The sequence below is a fragment of the Lipomyces tetrasporus genome (assembly GCF_029532465.1).
Source record: "Lipomyces tetrasporus strain NRRL Y-64009 chromosome Unknown POJ06scaffold_1, whole genome shotgun sequence".
In the NCBI taxonomy this organism is placed as follows: domain Eukaryota; kingdom Fungi; phylum Ascomycota; class Lipomycetes; order Lipomycetales; family Lipomycetaceae; genus Lipomyces; species Lipomyces tetrasporus.
The window spans coordinates 22,822-41,449 of record NW_026611596.1 but is presented as its reverse complement, the minus strand read 5'-3'; the positions used below and the strand labels follow the sequence as shown (position 1 = coordinate 41,449).

The 18,628-nt window shown below is 47.4% G+C and overlaps 7 protein-coding genes across 7 annotated transcripts; 5 read left to right on the top strand and 2 right to left on the bottom strand.

Moving 5' to 3' along the window:
* Positions 1-284: 284 nt before the first annotated feature.
* POJ06DRAFT_279201 (major facilitator superfamily domain-containing protein) lies at positions 285-1,875 on the bottom strand (the record flags this gene model as incomplete). The annotated part of the gene is made up of 3 exons (XM_056189792.1): positions 285-1,442; positions 1,649-1,708; positions 1,735-1,875. 3 exons carry the CDS (start codon positions 1,873-1,875, stop codon positions 285-287), a joined length of 1,359 nt encoding a protein of 452 aa, XP_056046840.1.
* A 3,147-nt stretch (positions 1,876-5,022) lies between these two features.
* On the bottom strand, positions 5,023-6,427 carry POJ06DRAFT_241740 (uncharacterized protein). Its single transcript, XM_056186153.1, has 5 exons — positions 6,266-6,427; positions 5,854-6,217; positions 5,757-5,833; positions 5,610-5,704; positions 5,023-5,564 (listed from the first exon to the last, which is right to left on the bottom strand). The coding sequence occupies exons 1-5, from the start codon at positions 6,282-6,284 to the stop codon at positions 5,403-5,405; spliced, it is 717 nt and encodes a 238-aa protein (XP_056046839.1). The 5' UTR covers positions 6,285-6,427; the 3' UTR covers positions 5,023-5,402.
* Positions 6,428-6,984: 557 nt separating this feature from the next.
* POJ06DRAFT_216770 (D-isomer specific 2-hydroxyacid dehydrogenase) lies at positions 6,985-8,380 on the top strand. Its single transcript, XM_056185542.1, has 2 exons — positions 6,985-8,073; positions 8,128-8,380. The coding sequence occupies exons 1-2, from the start codon at positions 7,260-7,262 to the stop codon at positions 8,310-8,312; spliced, it is 999 nt and encodes a 332-aa protein (XP_056046838.1). The 5' UTR covers positions 6,985-7,259; the 3' UTR covers positions 8,313-8,380.
* Positions 8,381-10,293: 1,913 nt separating this feature from the next.
* POJ06DRAFT_241737 (transketolase) lies at positions 10,294-10,996 on the top strand. The gene has a single exon (XM_056186152.1). The coding sequence runs from the start codon at positions 10,543-10,545 to the stop codon at positions 10,870-10,872; it is 330 nt and encodes a 109-aa protein (XP_056046837.1). The 5' UTR covers positions 10,294-10,542; the 3' UTR covers positions 10,873-10,996.
* A 50-nt stretch (positions 10,997-11,046) lies between these two features.
* Positions 11,047-11,444, top strand: POJ06DRAFT_241736 (uncharacterized protein). Its single transcript, XM_056186151.1, has one exon. It carries the CDS (start codon positions 11,151-11,153, stop codon positions 11,370-11,372), a length of 222 nt encoding a protein of 73 aa, XP_056046836.1. The 5' UTR covers positions 11,047-11,150; the 3' UTR covers positions 11,373-11,444.
* Positions 11,445-13,685: 2,241 nt separating this feature from the next.
* POJ06DRAFT_88 (uncharacterized protein) lies at positions 13,686-14,893 on the top strand. The gene is made up of 3 exons (XM_056191695.1): positions 13,686-14,502; positions 14,661-14,836; positions 14,889-14,893. Exons 1-2 carry the CDS (start codon positions 13,821-13,823, stop codon positions 14,705-14,707), a joined length of 729 nt encoding a protein of 242 aa, XP_056046835.1. The 5' UTR covers positions 13,686-13,820; the 3' UTR covers positions 14,708-14,836; positions 14,889-14,893.
* Positions 14,676-16,774, top strand: POJ06DRAFT_97 (UbiD decarboxylyase family). Its single transcript, XM_056191831.1, has 3 exons — positions 14,676-14,836; positions 14,889-15,692; positions 15,775-16,774. The coding sequence occupies exons 2-3, from the start codon at positions 15,027-15,029 to the stop codon at positions 16,639-16,641; spliced, it is 1,533 nt and encodes a 510-aa protein (XP_056046834.1). The 5' UTR covers positions 14,676-14,836; positions 14,889-15,026; the 3' UTR covers positions 16,642-16,774.
* The last annotated feature ends 1,854 nt before the right edge of the window (positions 16,775-18,628 follow it).

Sequence of the window (18,628 nt, the reverse complement as noted above, 5' to 3'; positions counted from 1 at the left end):
CGACTCCTCGTTAAACGGAGTCAGTGCTTTCTTCTTGGACCACAGCTACCACTTCGAGCTGTTATATAGTGGTTATGGTCTGCACGACACGGACGCAATTGTACTAGCCGCGACACATGTGAGCTGGAAACAAGTACTACTCAGGGTTTCATTGTCGCCATTCGCAATTGCCATGTATAACATATGTAATCGATTCAAATCTCGATTGCGATCAATATATAAAGCACCAGTTCATCCAAGCTCCACATGCCACAGATAGTACCTATCATAGATTCAATTGGTAATCAACTCCTGCCACCCTCGCTCTCGTGCCTCTTTCGACCAGTGAGCGCGCCAAGCATCCTGTCCCGCAGGCCTGTTTCTTCGAATGTGGGAACCGTCACCCATATAGCGACCATCGTGCACATCAATGCCACGATCAGTGGCTGTAGGACCCAGACGCCTTTGGATTCCGCCATGGCACCGGTGATAATTGGAAACACGGCAGATCCTCCGCCTCCGAACGCAGCGGCAAATCCAATGCCGGCAACGTGCAATCGCTTTGGTAACAATCTCGTGAGCGCGATCATGACCGTTGGAAAAACCGGTCCGAAAAACAACCCAACAAAGGCAACGCCAACTGCCGACGCCACGATGGATGGGACCAGCCAAACCACCAGCTCAAATACGATCGACAATATCAGATAAACTGTCGTCATCGTGTTCTCGCCAATTCGACCAGTCACAAACCCAAGCGCCATCCGACCGGCAGTTAAGCCGACCCAGAATCCTGATGCAACCGCGCCCATCTTTGCCGGGTCTCCTTGGCGCTTCGTGACCATGAATGTAACAATCCAACCGCCTATTCCGGCTTCAGCCCCCATATAGAAAAATAACGTGAGAGCCAATAAGATCGTGTACCGGTTCTTCAATGCTTCTGACAATCGACCTTGAGATTCGCCGTCTTCATTGACACCTGGCGAGTGGTCATTGAGATATTTGGCTGCAGTCTCGCCCCAGAATGAATATGCATTGAGACAAGTTATACATATACCGAGGCCAAGCAGGATGAAATAATAGTAACTCCACAGCAGACCGGACGTAGCCATTGCGGTCGAGATGAGAGGACTGATTGTCGCGCCGACGCCGTACATTCCCTGCATCAATCCCATGATTTCATTCACATTTTGAAAATCAGCAACAAATGCGTTCCATGCCGCGTCCAAAGTGCCAATATTGATGCCGTTCAGACCGTACGAAATGACAAGTACCGGGAGGGGAGGAGCCCAGCAGATCAGTGAGTACGCAACGCACATAAGCAGGAGTCCCGCCACTATAGTAGCCCATCTACCCAAGCGGACGTGCAGCTCTGAGTCCAAAAGCGATGATATCATGTAGCCAGCTGCACGTGCTAGCAAGCACAACGATATAACGGTGTAAGTAACTCGATAATGTGACTCGATCTAGACTTTGTCAGTCAAAAAAGTGCTTCCCGCGGCGCAAAATTGGTGACGACCGCATACATGTAGCAAAAGAGCCTTTAATTAACGTTAATATTATTCAATGTCACAGAAGTGTCATATATTGTAGGACTTACACCAGGTGTCGCGTCGTTCATTCCCATCAACACGAATCATAAAAAGATAGCAAGCAATCGTCATTTATTCACAGGCGGGTTATTCCATGTTTGGATATGTTCGACTGTGTCGACGGTCTGGCCCTCGCCGCACTCGATGTCAATTACGGCCCGGGAACTGTACCAGGCAGAACGTCGATCACAGTAGGGGACTTCAAGGAGGCGAGCTCTGTCATGTCCGGATCCACCCCTTCGACATCTCTCTTTTTCTCGTAAAGGGTGAGAGGTTCATTTGCGACTGCAACTTGCTGACTCGCCATTGTTCGCCCACTGGCCTGGAGCAACAACCATGGTGCAATCAACTAGGATAGAAGGGTTCCTATGTGCTGAAATATATAGTAATCCTGACGGACACCACCCGGACGATGCCCAGGAACATCCTATTATTCTGCCCTTATCATCTGCTACATGACATGGTCAGTGCGGTCAAAAGAAATGCGCGGGGCATGGGCAGTCCTACAAAAACTTACCTAGTGTCCACCAAGTTCTTTGTCTGCGCTTTTCTGCACCACACCGAGGCATTGTCGAGATACGAAATTTCTAAGCCCATATTCGTAACCATTAATCACTTCCAAAATTCTGAGTAGAATATTCATTACCCAAACAGGAAATAGCGGCGCAAATTGCTGGCCACGTGCGGCAGTCACTTCCGTCGGGTACGATCAGAACCCCACTTGCGATTTTAAACTCCTGCACTTTTTCCCGACAGTGGCGCTTATCGACCTCGGCGCTTGTCTTTACCTTCTGGCATTGATCAAGTGAAGTATCTGTTCTTTTCAGTGTAACAACTGAGTCACTATTTGTGACTTTATTTGTGACTCTTATTTTGGCTCTTGCATTTGGTTCTGTGGGCATGCCTATGATCGAATGTGCTGTGTCGCTGGTTGTTGCTCTGCCCAGCTGGCAACTAATGCCAACATCCTCAATATCCAGGGGTTCAGCGTTTATTAGCGCTAAGCGCCGCTGTTATAACCAGTACCACTTTGACTTTATGTACCCTACCTAATATGACAGGGTTCCTAAAGCCAGGGACCAGTACGTTGGCCTTATCATGACTTCAACTAAAAATGTACTGCTCGGCCGCCGTTTGAAGAAACGCATTGGCACTCTTCTGCAGTATTCTGTCATGCGATCGGCTCGTGCGGGGAAGGTCATCGAAAAGCAGAAACATCCAGATTGTGTTTTTTTCCTGAACAGTTTTTACACCAGAATATTGGCGTGTGGCCCAATGCTGCGGAAGGCGGAGCCACCCGCTCGCAGGTGCCTGCGACACTATGGAACTCGAATATTAGCATGCTATTAATTTTCAGATTTACATTGGATGAATTTTATAGGTTTCATTAAAGTAATGGCCTGTAAGTTAATTAATCATATCATGGAAGTGTTTGGACTCATACATGATTGCTGTAGAATCCGGGGGTGCTGAACTAGAGACAGCCAACGAATCGGGCCCGCAAACCAAATAAGTACATGTCGCTTTAAGGAAGTCTAGGAAGATAAAGATTCCTGTCACTTTGAATTCCCGTATTCGTTAAACAGGGCTGTGGCCAAATCTCGCTTGCACTGTACCTGCTCCTACATTGTCGTCCGGTCTCATAGCGCTAGTCGGCGCGTGCAATTTAGTTGCAGCTGCTACATCATCTGTTTGAGTCTGTCCCTAACGTCATGACTGCTTCAAGGCCGCAAGGCTCATCAGTGGTAGCGACACTGCCAACTTGCGTAGCGATGCCTGGACTAATTAGCAGGGTCTATTCAGAGCAAACTACGAATTTGACGCAAATATCGGCTGTCGTCGCCGAAATTCAGTCTACTGCTTTGGAGTCAACGCATTGGAGAGGAGCGGCGTGTTTCAAGGGAATCAGACCCATCCGAAAGTGTGTATCTGCGGCAGAGGCAATGGAGCATCTTGCTACTAAGAGCAATCCTTTGCGTCTTAAGAGAACCGATGTTTAAATCGATTAAGTGGGATGAAGTAATGAGTCGGCTGTAGGATGTGGGACCAGCTTTACGACCTCACTCACGAGTGTTGAATCGCAATTTTGGGTCGATTATTTTGTCGCTATGATTACAAATTTCTGGGCTAAGAAGCTTCCTGGATTCTTAAAGTAAAATACTATACTTCTTCTTTACCAGCTTCGTCTTATTAGGTTCATTATCTTCAGGGCTAAACCAGATTGCAAGAATCAGAACATACTCCATCAAGCTTAAATAAGCATATAATTAAATTTAATCTCGAATGCTCGGCGTCATATCACACCGATACACATTCAAATACGGTCGCAGACGAACATTCAAACTCTAAATCGTGGGAGATCCGACAAACGCTGGATGTCAGATATAGCCAAGCTCTTGCTGTTTTTCGTCGTAAGCATGGATGGGTTGGCGTACATGCATACTGATAAGCACTCTTGTCCGGATTTATTGTGGTAAAATGCCAACATACTGACGGACAAACATCTAGCCAGTGGTGGCTAGACTTCGACTGCACAGAGATCAATCGGCTATATTACTAGAGAATTTGCACACTAATTACTTAAAATAAACTCTTGCGCCAAACGGCCAAGAGTGTGACATGTGGCTTATCGTGGTTCTGAATGAATGCACCTTGGTATGAGGCTGAGCCAGTAAGTGTGTGGGATGTTTTCGGGGAGACTGAACTGGGCCGAGAAGGTCGAGTGAAGAGTGCCAAACTTTTGCCTCAATTCAACTTGACGCCGGATGTGGAGATGGTGACGTTGCATCCACTTGGCGGGCACAGGCCCCCGCGGCACAAAGCAGAAGTGTCGGAGGTGCAAATGACATAAGGGGATCATAAATGTCTGCATGAGCATTTCACATTCTTGTCGTCGCGGCTGCAGAGTGCAGATACAATCGTCGATGCCGGCACGAGTGTGTTTGGCAAGTACATTGTCTCTGTAACCCTGACACTATTTATTGAAGTGAAACTTGAGAGAGTCGTATTTACGAAACTTGTGAAATTTTGGTTCCCGAATAAAGCATCTTTGGCGCTAAACTACGAAAGTAAATTGTCTAGCCTAATTAGGCTAGTGTATTCATTAGTGGATTTCATGATCAAGGCGGATACGAAGGCGGAACTGGACAAGTTCGGATCTACAATTTAGAAAGTCTCGAGCTGAGGGAGGGACTCAAAGGACATACGGAGAAGGTCGGCCGTTTTCCTGCTCTACATTGGTGGCAATAAATATAAGCTCCTTTCGGCGCCAAAGTCGAATTCGAGTCGAGATTTGGATGCTATGATTGTCGTTTGGACACTTGACAAACGTGGGAAGAACACGAACGATCCTCTTTATTCGACATGACGGCGGATGGCGGATACGGTCAAATTAGGCGGATATCCGCATCCACACACACCTAAGCAGAGCTCCAATCAACTACATTTTTTTGTCTGTGTAGAGTAGGTGTATATTAATAAGCGAGACTTGAATGTAGTGAATCAACGGACGCCTCAAATGTAGATGGTGTAAGTGTAGTTGACTTCAGTGTATGGAGTGACCCACTATGACTGCCACCGTCCCCTCAGAGGAAGCCCACCTAAGATGCTCCGCAAATTTGAAGTCGTCTCGCGTACTTTGGTACCGGCCAGTCAGAGAAATGGCGAAATTTAGCCACCTTGAATGTCTTCTCCGGATCCGATTCCTCTTCCGAATTGCCCAAATAATCACTGTGCTTGTCAGAACGGAACTCGCCGGTCAACAAATTGTAAGGGCGGTGTGGAAGAATCAAGCAACTGTCTTTGTAGAGGTTGTTCACTATTTCCATGTCATAATCATTTGGCTGCGTCCATGGCATTCATCACACGGTTGAACTCGGACACAGACGGCTCGATCAAGATGAGCTGGGCACTGAGAATACGATCATCAAAGTTTAACCAGTACGCGCGTGGCATGGCTACCGGAGCCGACGGAGCGATGAAAAGTTCGTCCATGGTCTAAACAGTTAGATAGATACAAATTTAGGGTGAGGATGAACGTACTTGCAGAACAGTCGAGTCCGAGTCGAGACTCAAAACACGATCATACTGCGTCTGGTTGAAGGCTAACAGCTTGGTGTAACCCTCCGCCCATGTTGCTGAACCATCATCTTAGTCAGATGCAGTCGTTGTCGCGAACAGATGGCTCACCCTCGCTGGTCGCCCTTCGCTGAATCTCGATAGGCATCAACTTCACTCCGTATTTATCCCGTGCTTGGCGCAGGAGCCTGCTCCCCTCGAAGGGTACATCATCAAACGATGGGCCTTGCTGCCTAGACGATGAAGTATCTCGAAAAGCATGACTGAGTTGCAGAGGTATGCCGTGTTGGTAACATACTGCACGTAGGCGAAGCGCGACCAGTCAATGCCATTTAGCTCATCTGGTTGAGGGTTACCGGAGGATCGAAGTTGCCGGAGTGGATGGTGACAATATATAAGACGGAGGCGATGAGTAAGAGCTGCTATTGTGCCGGAAACGGGAGAAACTGGCTGGGCATCTGGAAAAGACCCAGTATAACAAGCAGCATGAAAGCGATGATGGCGATGGCACGTCCCGCCTTCGACGTGAACAATTGCATGATCTTGGGCTTGACCGGGGTGAATCCCTGATCCTCACCCCCCAGTCCCCATATGTGAGTAGCAGAACTTGTCCACGAGACGGCGGTATATGAAGGACATGATGATTAGGTCCTCGAATCGCTTGGTGTTGAGCATTGGAGTGTTGGTGGGATAGATCGCGGTCGATATCGCGTGCTCGCCGATCTGGGTATTCGAGAGAGCGAATAAGCGGAATGAGGCTGATATGGTCAAGCGGCGGGATAAAGAAAACGGCAAATATCAAAAATGCCACTGAGCTGATACCTTACTGTACCCCAGCAGGTTTAGGGTCCATTTCCTGCACTAACAAACCTAATTTATTTTACGTGACGGGACGCAAACGCGTCGGGCTGTCTTCATCGTGATCAGGACGATCAGGAACGACAGTGAAAATTGACTATCTTGTCGCTGAAAGGGCAAAGGACAGAGCAACGGAGAAGGTCAATGCGTCTGAGATCGATAGTTTGGCAAAGCTTCCACGATATGTTAGGTCAATAAAGATCTCAATCCTGGTAGCCACGCGGTATTGCGTGTCGTTGAATGGTAAATAGATGTCTTGTTGATGGGCCGTTCTGTGGAATCACCAGGCAGTCAAATACTGATGGCAAGTCGTCTCCGAAATTATGAGACGGTCCAGATATTAGCCCCCGCAGTTTACCTCTTCGATTTTGCTCGCATTGCAACTGTCGCTGGAGAAGATGGGATGTAGATGGCGTCTCTGCATAACAATTTAATCAATATTGTTGCCTTCGACGCGTCGTCACGGCCGAGATGGCTATAAGCTAACTTAAACTTCGCGTGCACTATGGCATAACTGCGTAGTGCGTATTTATGCATCATTGCCCCCGCGGGAGCCCATTCTGTGCCGCCCCCACTCCGCGGGGTTAGACCCCACTTCCCTCCCATCTCCGCACTGTATTTTAACCACTGGCAGTCCTCTTTGTCCGCTAACTACAAGCAGATCCTTCTTTCTTTGCCTCATTAGGTCTATTTGATATTGTCCTGGAAGCGGTTAATTGAGAACTCAATAGCTTGCGTCATACATCATAGCTCACAATGACAAAACCTCACGTTCTGCTTCTCGGCGAGATCTTGCATGCAACGGCCGAATGGGAAGCCCTGTCCGACGTCGCGACTCTCTCTGTCTGCGACTCGTCTACGAAGGAAGAATTTATCAAAGACCTTGCGGGCAAATTCTCCGACGTCGTGGCCGTGTACCATTGCCACATGGACGACGCAAAACCCGGTGCCAATATAAACAAGGAGCTGCTCGAGGCACTGCCGACGTCGCTGAAATTCATCTGCCACCATGGTGCTGGCTATGACATGATCGATGTCAATGCGTGTACTCGGAAAGGTGTCTTAGTGTCGAATACTCCTGGAGCGGTGGATGGCGCAACTGCCGACGTCAACATGTTTCTCATCCTGGGCGCACTCCGCGAATTTAATCTTGCAATGACCAATCTGCGAAAGGGTAACTGGAACGTGGGTGTTCCTCTCTCGCATGATCCAGAGGGAAAGGTGTTGGGCATTCTAGGAATGGGTGGTATTGGAAGAGCACTCAAGAGACGCGCGAAGGGATTCGGGATGATCACTCAGTACCACAATCGTAAGCCGTTGTCAGAGGAAATGGCTGCTGGCGCAAAGTACGTTAGTTTCGACGAGTTGCTGGCAACAAGTGATGTCATTTCAATGAACTTGCCTCTAAACGCGCACACACGGCATATCATAAATAAGGAAGCTATTGCCAAAATGAAAGACGGGGTCATAATTGTGAATACAGCCCGAGGCCCTGTCATAGATGAGCAGGCGCTAGTAGATGCCCTGGAAAGCGGTAAAGTCAGATGCGCCGGTCTGGACGTCTTTGAAGGTCAGTGCCTTTGGTAATAGTTGTTTCGAAGATAAGGGCTAACAGCTTGTGTAGCCGAACCTAAGATCCACCCTGGTCTCATCGCCAATGAGAAAGTCATTTTGCTTCCACATGTTGGTACTGCTACATATGAAACACGGAAGAAGATGGAGATTACGGTTATAAATAATGTCCGTTCAGCTATTACCGGGGCTAAGTTGTTGAATGTTGTTCCAGAACAAATACATTTCGCGCCCTAGAGAAGACGCAGTAGTGATTGACAATATGATCTCTATGTTTAGAATTGAATAGAAACGGTGTTACGAAATCCCAGATGCGTTATTTTTATAACAACCCTCCCCGGAACGTGCCACACTGGAACAGCACAGCCACATGGAAGCCTCGTGTGGAGCAGCACAGTCGACCAGTTAGGAATAATCGTCGGGAAAAGGGGCTAATTAAAGGCACGAGCAGACCCCCCCACCCCCACCCCTGAGTTTATCTGTATCTGCTTGGTGCTATTATAACCCTTACATTCACTACTAATATCATACGCGCTCGAAGGAATGGTAACTGAAAGAGTAACAAATCAAAGACTGTTGTTGCACCACAAAACCGTATTGCAAAGCCTGCCGGAATGATCTAGAACTTGTGTTATTCAAAGTCACACTTGCTAAGCCCCGTGATCCATAGTCCCGGAAGACCTGAAATCTATGGACTGCGACTAATGCGACAGGTACGCATTAGTTTACGCTAATATTTCCTTGTTGGAGACTAGAAACGGAGCAAACAGTCTCAGGTGACAAATTTTCTACATATATAATGTGGAGTTCAGGGGGCTGAACCAAGGTGCGAGGTGCGCCTTAGATAGGCTAACGACTGCCTGTCGGGGAAACTGCATGCTTGACAGACACTCGGAGAAATCTTTAATGGACGGCCTCGCATTCGTTGTCGGTCAGTAAGTAGCACTTCAATATCGGTTCCAATAATTTTCGAACCCCGAAAACTACCACAACGATGCTATCCTACAAATTGTTTCCCGCCTCAGAAGTTCCCCACAGCATTTCGCCGAAGACTCCGCCTACTTCGGAGATCAGGGCCTTTGCTGAAGTCTGGGCATCTAAGTTCGAAGCTGCTGTCGCGCCACGAATACATCAACTCGTACATGTCAGTTTATCGTCTGATGCGTCACCCGAGACTGCACAAGGACTACCATCGCAAGTACAAACTCAATCATAACATGCTTTGTTGCAGTCGTGGCGCAGGAGACACCGTGTGATGCAAAGTCCCTTAAGTCCATAAGGTAGACGTCACATTGGACGTGTTCATCCTCAGGCCTTACCGAGCAGTGGCTGTGCAGACTGGGGACGCCGCACGAAAAGATACCAACGGTTTCAGTTTCCACCAGCTTTTGTATTGTCACTGAAAGAATATGCGTGCATAATCTCTCGTCTATGAATTTTGGCTGGCTCGCTAGCATGATAAAAGAATAGAGGAACTTGGAGAAGCGTGAATTTGTCGCGCCACGTTGCGGAATCCAAATAGCGTCTTTGCTCGTATGTAGAATACCGTCCTCTCTTAGTAAGCAATGTCACCATGCGCGCCTCTGGGAACATTGACTGCAGAGGCATCAATAGCTTCACAAATGCTCTACAATTGATCATAGCCTTCATAGGGATAATATATTTTTGTCAGCGAGGAGGACACTGTCGCAACAAGAAAATGAAGTAGATACTAGTTTAGTAGTTGGACGGTAGGTTGGTTTTGGTCGTCACTTCATGGTTTATAGCTGACTGCTCATCGATATCAGAAACGACTAGTTCTTTTTCGCCAAAAACAGGATTCTGTAGAAGATATGTGAAAAGGAATAGAAACGTTCTGGACTACGATCGCGGAGTGTAGAATAACCGTGGTAACGTTAGGATTTCGCACCACGTGGAACATATAGACGGTTCCTGGCGGTTCCTGGTGGCCAAACTCAACGATAAATCAACAGTGTGTGAATAGACAGATGGGAACTGTTCTGCAATTCTTCTGCAGTAATAATGCAAAATATATTCAACAAGATTGAAGTATTATATGACGTATTTGGATCACTGCTACAGTACTGGACCATATCGCTGTATGCGAAGTCCGCAAACTTGTTCTCGACTGCTGCAGACAGCATGGTGGCGGCCATGGCTGTTCCGCTGTGGGCATGGCACCCTTGGCAGTCGCGCTGTGGAAGTACATTATTGAGATAACCCATCCTCGCCAGATTGGTTCGACCGAGATCGCTTCGTGTTATCAAACGGCCATGCGGCCATTCTGTTGTACAGTAGGTTGCATGTTACTGGTCATTCCACCTTCACGATTGAGAATTTGAAAGGATACGGGTCGCCAAATTTGAAGGGGTGAGAGTCTAGTTGCTTTGCGCATCCAGATATTGAATTCGACGGCGTTGATATCACAGCCGGACCGCTTGGTCAAGGAATCGAAAATGGTATCGGTATGGCGATCGCCTCGAAACAACTAGCAGCGACATATAACAAGCCAGGCTTTCCGCTCATTCAGAGCAAGATATACTGCACGACAGGAGACGGGGGTTTGATGGAGGGTGTTGCAGTTGAGGCCATGGCTGTAGCTGGACATTTGGGACTCGATAATTTAATTGTTTTGTATGACAATAATGCTGTCACATGCGATGGCCCGCAGGAGTGGATTGTTTCGGAGAATAACAACGCGAAAGTGCAGTCGATGGGATGGCGAACGATCGATATTTTCGATGGCGACACTTCGGTGAGCAGTATTGTGAATGCGATTAATCTCGCAAAGACGTAGAATCTTAGGTTGCCGAATGTAGTAGAGTATATTCGGCGGTAGTGAGCAGTTGTTTCAGATTACGGCAGGTGGAGGCCGAGTGTTATCAAGGGTTAGATGATTATTAGATAAGGTATAAAATGGCTGCATGTATCTATAGTCAAATAGATGATAAAACGCCAACAATCCTTCTGTCCCAATTACAGCACATTCTTGCCATCTCTAAGTGTCGATATCTTCGATGTCCTCATATGCAGTACGAGGATTTTCAAACCGTCGTGATTCCTTAAGGCATGTCAATGCTACAACTTTGGCACTCAGAGCTTTTTATCCACATGCTCTTATTACGAAGGAGTGCACGATACTGTCTAGCATATCCGGCCTCTCCGGCAACAAGAAGGGAAAGTCCAACAAGTCATCATGATGCGAGAATGAACCATCGGGCTCTTTCGAACTATCAAGTACTTGCCTCTCGGTGGCAGATCCCAGATCCAGTCTCCATAATCGTGTTGCGTCCTTGAGGCGAGTGAATACAGAAGTGTTCACGATGGCTTGTACCGACCTCACGGTGGAACTCATAGCCTGCAACTTCGTGGATAGCTCTTTGGACAGTAACCACGGTCGCTACTTGCTCTAAGCAATTCTACATCGTCGAACTGTCTGCTGCACCCTGGAGAGGGAAAACCGAACAAGGGAGCGAACGGCCAGCCGGTCTCAGAGTGCTCAAACTCCTGAAATTCAATCAATTCACTCCCTCGGTTGAAGCGGCCGACAGCCTCGGCTCACCGCCTCAACGCATGCGGCGCTTGTATATGGCGGTTCACACTTTCGCTCCCTGGTGCAGAAGTGAAGGCCCCTGAACTGCCAGTTACATCTCCAGGAGGTTCAGGTGCGGAACCACCTGCAGGCTCTTCGACGATTTCAAGTTACCCCCTCACCGCGAGGGATTTGATCATGCGATTGAGATACTACCGGGGAAAACACCACCTAATCGACCGCAGTTTCACCAGTCTGAATTGGAGCTCGCTGTCACCAAGGAACAAACGGACACATATCTACAGAAAAAATTGCGTCCTGTCCTAATCTGGAGTGAGGAGTTCCGCGGCAGCGAACGACGATATGCTACGCCCGATCAAGAACTATTGGCGATCGTGTGGCGGATGGAACGTTTCAGGCCCTACATTCAAGGAGCTAGACATACCGTGATCGTGCGAACCGATCATGCAAACTTACGCAACTTCACTACCACTAAGAATTTGAAGCCCCTGCAAGCGAGGTGGGCCGAACGATTATCCGCTTTTGACCTACCTTACCATCGAGCAAACCGCTGGACGAACTAATCCAGCCGACGGCCCGTCTCGCCGTCCTGACTACCAGACAGAAGAGCTCGACCCAGCTGGTCATCATTCCGAAGAGTTTCTTCGGTTTGCAAATTTCCAACTTGCAGCTTTAACGTTGGGGACCGACATCATCCGGAGTTTCGCCAAGCACTGAGCACCGACGAACTAGCAATTTAAATGAGGACAAAGAAACCTACCGGTTGGGAAGAAACTGACGGTATATTGATGCACGAAGGACGGATCTATGTGCCAGCACGGTTGTGAACTAAAGTTATCCAACGAACCCACAACGGGCCCTTGGCAGGTCATATGGGACAGAAGCGGACGCTCGAACTGACGCAGCGTTACTTCTGGCCGAGAATGAGGACTGACATCAACGACCACTACTTGGGATGCCAGTCCTGTCGCAAAAATAAACCGGATATGCATCAGACGTATGGCACACTGAGACCTTTACCAATACCAGATCGAGTCTGGTCCAGAATTGGCCTTGATATAATCACCGACTTACCTACTTCCAAACAAGGGGTAGCCTTAGTAAAAGGGGATGTAGGGGTGGACACGAATACAATTTTCTCTAACTTTATTCGCATTTACAATCCCTTAAAAAAAACAAATAAATAGCTGCGAATGCTTCAAAAACCCAAACCCTGACGAACACGGTTCCTGGTTGTATAGCATCAAACTAACATGTATTTTAATCAAAACCTCACCACCTGTATAGCGAAGTGAGAGTTAGAGACTATCTGGCGATTCCCGCGTCGGAAGTGGCAGTCGAAAGACCGTTCAATAGCGGCAGGGATATGCTGGGCCTTCGTAGATACTCACTAAGTGGGACACTATGAGGAAGCTTGTTTTGTTAAGGGAAATGTACTCCGGCGACGAATGAGAAAGTGCGGGTTTGGTTATTGTAGCGTTATGCGCTGAGCCATTTGTGGCGGGTGTGTGCCTGTGTGCCAGTAATATGTGCGAATATTGCGAATAATTGCGAATAATTGTTTTCTATTCGCATTCGCATTCGTAAGCATCCAAGATCCAATTATTCGCATGCGAATTGCGAATAGTCGCACGAATGCGAAGATATTCGTCATTCGTGTCCACCCCTAACTGGGGATGTAGCTTTATCCTGGGCCTATTTGATATACAGTAAAACCCCATTATGGCGATCCTCGACCTCCCGATATAGCGATATAATCTGGTTCCTGCATTTAGTGTGCAAATCTACCTCGACATAACGATTACCTTCCTATTTAGGTTTAGTCCCCCACTATAGCGATCGAAAATTGCTAATGCTGTCAAAATAATTACATGGGTTTTACTGTATCCACTCCGGTTCTTTATTCCAAAATCATTCTTCCTGTTTCTTTAGGTCCAAAATTTGCGGAAACCCCTCGCCCTATATTCCGGGTAGGGTTTTCGCTTTCGTGCCCCTACCCTATGTCAGGGGCCCGGGATAATGAGGATGATTGAAGGTTCGCAGGATGCTGATAACAGGGCGAAGGTGAGTCATGCCGCATCACCAAACTGAATGACTCAACTCCTGGAATCCAAAGGATGAATTATATTTAAGCATCAATACATTTCACTTAAAATCGCCTCCTCCATTTGAGCTATTGCGCGACACTCACCATGACGTATACGCTCTACATCGGCAACAAACGCTACTCCTCCTGGTCCATGCGACCATGGGTCCTCCTTAGAGCCCTCAACGTCCCCTTCGAGGAGAAGCTCCAGATGTTCAAGCCCGGCCTACGCCAGCCTGACTTCCTGGCCTTCTCCCCAAGCGGCAAGGTCCCCTGCCTCCACGACTCTTCAACCTCCATTGTCGTCTGGGATTCTCTCGCCATCTTCGAGTACATCGCTGAAGCAAACCCCTCCGCCTGGCCAGCTGAAGCCGCCGCCCGCGCGTTCGCCCGCTGTGCCTCTGCAGAGATGCACTCGGGCTTCAGCGCCATCCGCGACGAGTGCTCTATGAACGTCGGACTGCGGATCGAACTCGGCACAGCGAGTGAGGCGCTGCAGAGGGACATTGACCGGTTCAACGCCCTGTTTAAAGAGGGGCTAGGGAAGTTTGGAGGACCATGGTTGGCGGGCAAGGAGTTTACGATTGTGGATGCTATGTTTGCGCCGATTGCTTCGCGGTGTAAAACGTATGGGATTGTGTTGGAAGGGGAAGCAATGGAGTACGTAGGGAGGTTGTTTGAGCATCCGGCGGTGCAGGAGTGGGTGAGGGATGGAATTAGGGAGACTTTGAGGGAGCCGTCTCATGAGGAGGATTGTTTGAGGGGGCGGAAGGTATTGGAGGATTTAAGTGAGTGATGGCATCCCTATCAACACCTATACTGATTGTGATTTGAAATGTATTCAAAGTATTTGCAGATGGCTGTCTCATCATTACTTGATATAGGCGGAGAGAGCATCTATTCATGAGCTTATTATCTCGTGTCCACATTCTAACATTGGCCACAGCGTCTGCAATAAGTTGGCTGCGAATGGCTACAAGATCGCAACAGTGAACCGTTCCGGAGTTGGACCCAGCCAGTATTTCAAAATTAAGGCGGACTTGAAGGACCCTCTGGCCGTTACCAGCGTGTTCAAGCAGGTTAGAGAGTCGTTGGGTGAGCCAAACGTAGTTATTTACAATGGTGAGCAAGTTCCGAGATCACTACAAGCATGCAATGCGCTGACGAGGTCCAGCTGCCGCTCTTCAAATCATCAACTATTGCAAAGCAGTAACTGAGAGCTATTCGAAGACACCGCGGCAACGAATAAGCAATTGCTGACATCGATCTCTCTGTTACTGTAACTATTTCCAGAACTCTCAAGTATCGAAACATGTCTACAGGAAATCTCTCTGCCGCGTTGTCCCTGCGTACCTTCCTTGAAGAATCTAAGGCGGAGGGAGATGTTGTGGAAATTGATCTGGAAGTGGATCCCCATCTCGAGTCTGGTGCCATATCTCGCCGTGCATACGAAACGGGTAGTCCAATGCCGCTCATCAACAATCCCAAGGGTAAAGATGGTCCAGAGGGTCTCTTCCGCATCCTTGGCGCTCCGGTGGGTGTCCGAAGTGATCGAGCAACTAGATACGCTCGTTTCGCGAAGTCTATTGGGCTGCCTTCCAACGCAACTGGACATGACATCATTCAGAAGCTTCTAGCCTCAAAGAAAGCTGAGCCCATTCCATCTGTTAAGGTTCACGATGCACCGCTCAAGGAGCATAAGATCTTTGGCGATGAAATCGACCTTCTCAAGTTGCCAGTTCCAAAGAATCACGCAAGTGACGGAGGCAGATATTTTCTCACATATGGCCTGCACAGTGTTCAAACTCCGGATGGTAAATGGGTGAACTGGGCTATTACCCGTTGTATGGTGATCGGTAAACGACAATTGACTGGCCTCGTGGACGTGAAGCAGGATATTGGGGCCATCTGGGCGATGTGGAAGGCTCAGGGAAAGGACACACCCTGGGCTTGCGCCCTTGGTGTTCCGCCAGCAGCCGTAAGCTCTTATCTAAGTTTTGATATTTTGTGTCAGCGCTATATGCCATTGTCCAGAACGCTAACATTTGAAAATTTTTAAGGCCGTGGCTAGTGGTATGCCACTTCCCAAATTCGTGAACGAGCCGGATTATGTTGGTGCTATCACAGGAGTTCCTGTGGAGGTCATTAAGTGTGAGACAAATGACCTTGTAGTGCCGGCACAGTCTGAGGTAGTCCTTGAAGGAACTATCTCCGCAAACGAGACGGCGGATGAAGGGCCCATGGGAGAATATCACGGTTTTCTCTTCCCAGTCAAGAAATCGCCACAGCCGGTAATGACGGTCAACGCGATTACTTATCGAAGCAACCCCATCGTTCCGATCGCTGTCGCAGGTCGTTCTCCAGATGAAACTCATACCGTTTGGGCCTTGTCGATCTGCGCTGAAATTCTCGACTTGTTGCAGCAGGCGGACCTACCAATCACCAAGGCTTGGTGCCCGTACGAGTCCCAGGCCATCTGGTACGTGGTCCAGGTCGATCGGAAGAGGCTTGTGGAGATGAAGACCACGCCTGAGACATTCTGTCGCCAAGTCGGGGAGATTGTTTTCTCTTCTAAGCCTGGTCGATTTGTGCCAAGGATCTTTGTTGTTGGCGACAATATCGATCCTAGTGACTTGCATGAGGTCGTCTGGGCTGAAGCGACCAAGTCTCAGCCACAAGACAGCGACTTCTTCTTCGTGGGCAATTATCCAACCTATGATCTAGTGCCATACGCCACCCACGGCTTTAATCCTCACGAGCCGCAAGCCAAGGTAGTCAGATTGTGTATGTTGCCTGCGGAATTCAAGACTTTGGACCGGCCATGGGTTGAAGCTTCTTTCCGTGCATCCTACCCGGAAGAACTCAAGAAGAAAGTCCTGGATAGCTGGTTGGCATACGGGTTTGGAGAAAATCCTGTAAATCTTTAAGCATCAAGAGAGTCAGAGCTGTCATCGCGTTTGTACTGGAAACAGAGTGGCTGAGTTTCGATGCATGATACACTTGGTTGCCAAACTGGTGCACGCTTTACTCACTTCGATTGTTTCTCAATCCCTGTAGCCAAGAGGTGCTAGGCCATATTTGTAAATTATTCCGGAGCCCCTGTCTCAGGTTTTGGTGGTATAGAATGTTTCATGACTCATTGCAATGGATTATGTGTATTTGTAATACAGATGTTACCCCATGTGAGCAGGTCTACCAGTGGGGGATCCTCGTGCAAAACCTAGACTGTCTTTCTTGATTGATAACTAGATAACTATTGTTAAATAAAAATGGCTCTAAATCTTGTATTATCAATCCTAGAGTTTATACAGAATATGATTATAAGTAATGAACTCACTATCTCTTAGATTGCTGAAGCTGCTGAATGCCATCCAAGTATAGTTAGAAGACATTGTGACAACTTGCAGTTATTTGGTAGTGTTACAGCTCTGCCAAATAAAAGGAGGCGCCCATGCAGTCTTACGCCAGTGATGATCAAGGCTCTTTGTAATCACCTTTTTGAAAAGGCCCAGTTATACCTGGATGAGATGATAGTTTTTTATAGGATGAATTTAGCATACAAGTGAAGAAATAGATTATTAGTGGTGCTTTTAGATGTGAGGGTTGGTCTAAAAGACTTCTAAGTAAAAAGCTAGTCAGTGAAATCCTGATTTATAGAATGCATATTTGCACTTCCTATCAGTCTTTTGATTATATCATTTAGTATATGTGGATGAATTGGGATATGATAGGAGAGCAGGCTTCAGAAGAATAGAGTGGTTATCTCTTGGTATAGCACAATCTTAGATGACTAAATGTTATTGTGATCAATGTTACTAAATCCTTCCAGCTTATGCTCAGGATGGAGTTATTATGTCTTGTATCTTTAAAGGGTTGACTGATGTCTTATTCTTTGAAGATTTTATTGAGGAGCTGCTTCATCATTGTGGAAAATGGCTAGAATCAAAGTCAGATATCATTATAGATAATGCTTCCTTTTATCATTTGGAAAATATCAAAGTGATATGTTTAGAATCTGGTGTTGAACTTGTATATTTACTCCTATACTTTCTGGATTTGAATCTAATTGAGGAGTTCTTTGCTGAGTTGAAAGCTTTTATATAATGTTATTGGTAATTGTATGAGGATAACCCTGGTCAAGGACTTGATAACTTCCTTGAGTGGTGTGTTTAAAAAGTGGGTATAAGGGAGCAAAGTGTAAAGCCGCATTTTTGAAATGTGGGCATTGAGATAGAAATATTGCTAATCTTATGCTAGATATGAAGTCTGGTAAGATTGGGTCCTCTGTGCTAAGGGATTGAGTAGGGGCACTGGCGGAAATTTCCTAATAAGGCTTAGTGCATCACTAATGCACCAATATGCACAACATTTATGAGCTAACTGCCGGAAATAGATTAGTAAATAAGTTTGGTATCATAGTAGCCAGGGAACTTAGCAGCCGGCACAAATCCCTCAAAACGTCACTTGACGCGTAGCGTTCGCGCGCAACAATTGTTGACAGTTTTCAGAGCGCGTTTCCTGTCTTGTCTCAAATCCCGGTATCCTGCATCGCGTCAGGTCCATCAGCAATTTCAGCTTTATTATTGCGGCAGACATACCAACCGTGGGTCTCACATTTCCTACGCTTGTTGCTTTCAAAGAATATTTTTCAACAGTTTAGCGAAAACAACGGTTTTGCCGTTGTTCACGTGCACAGCAAGCCCACAAAGAGAGAAGCCACGTATAAGATCGAATGTAAGATGCATGGAGAGCCAAGAAGATGGAGAACCCAGCCTGATGAGGTTGGAGCCGATGGGAATGGGAATACTCGTGAGAAGGAGTTCAAGTCTAGGCGTGTTGGGTGTCCTTGGTACGTTCTGGCTAAAGAAAACTTCTTCGGCAATTGGCGCATACAGAAAATCAATGGGAAACACT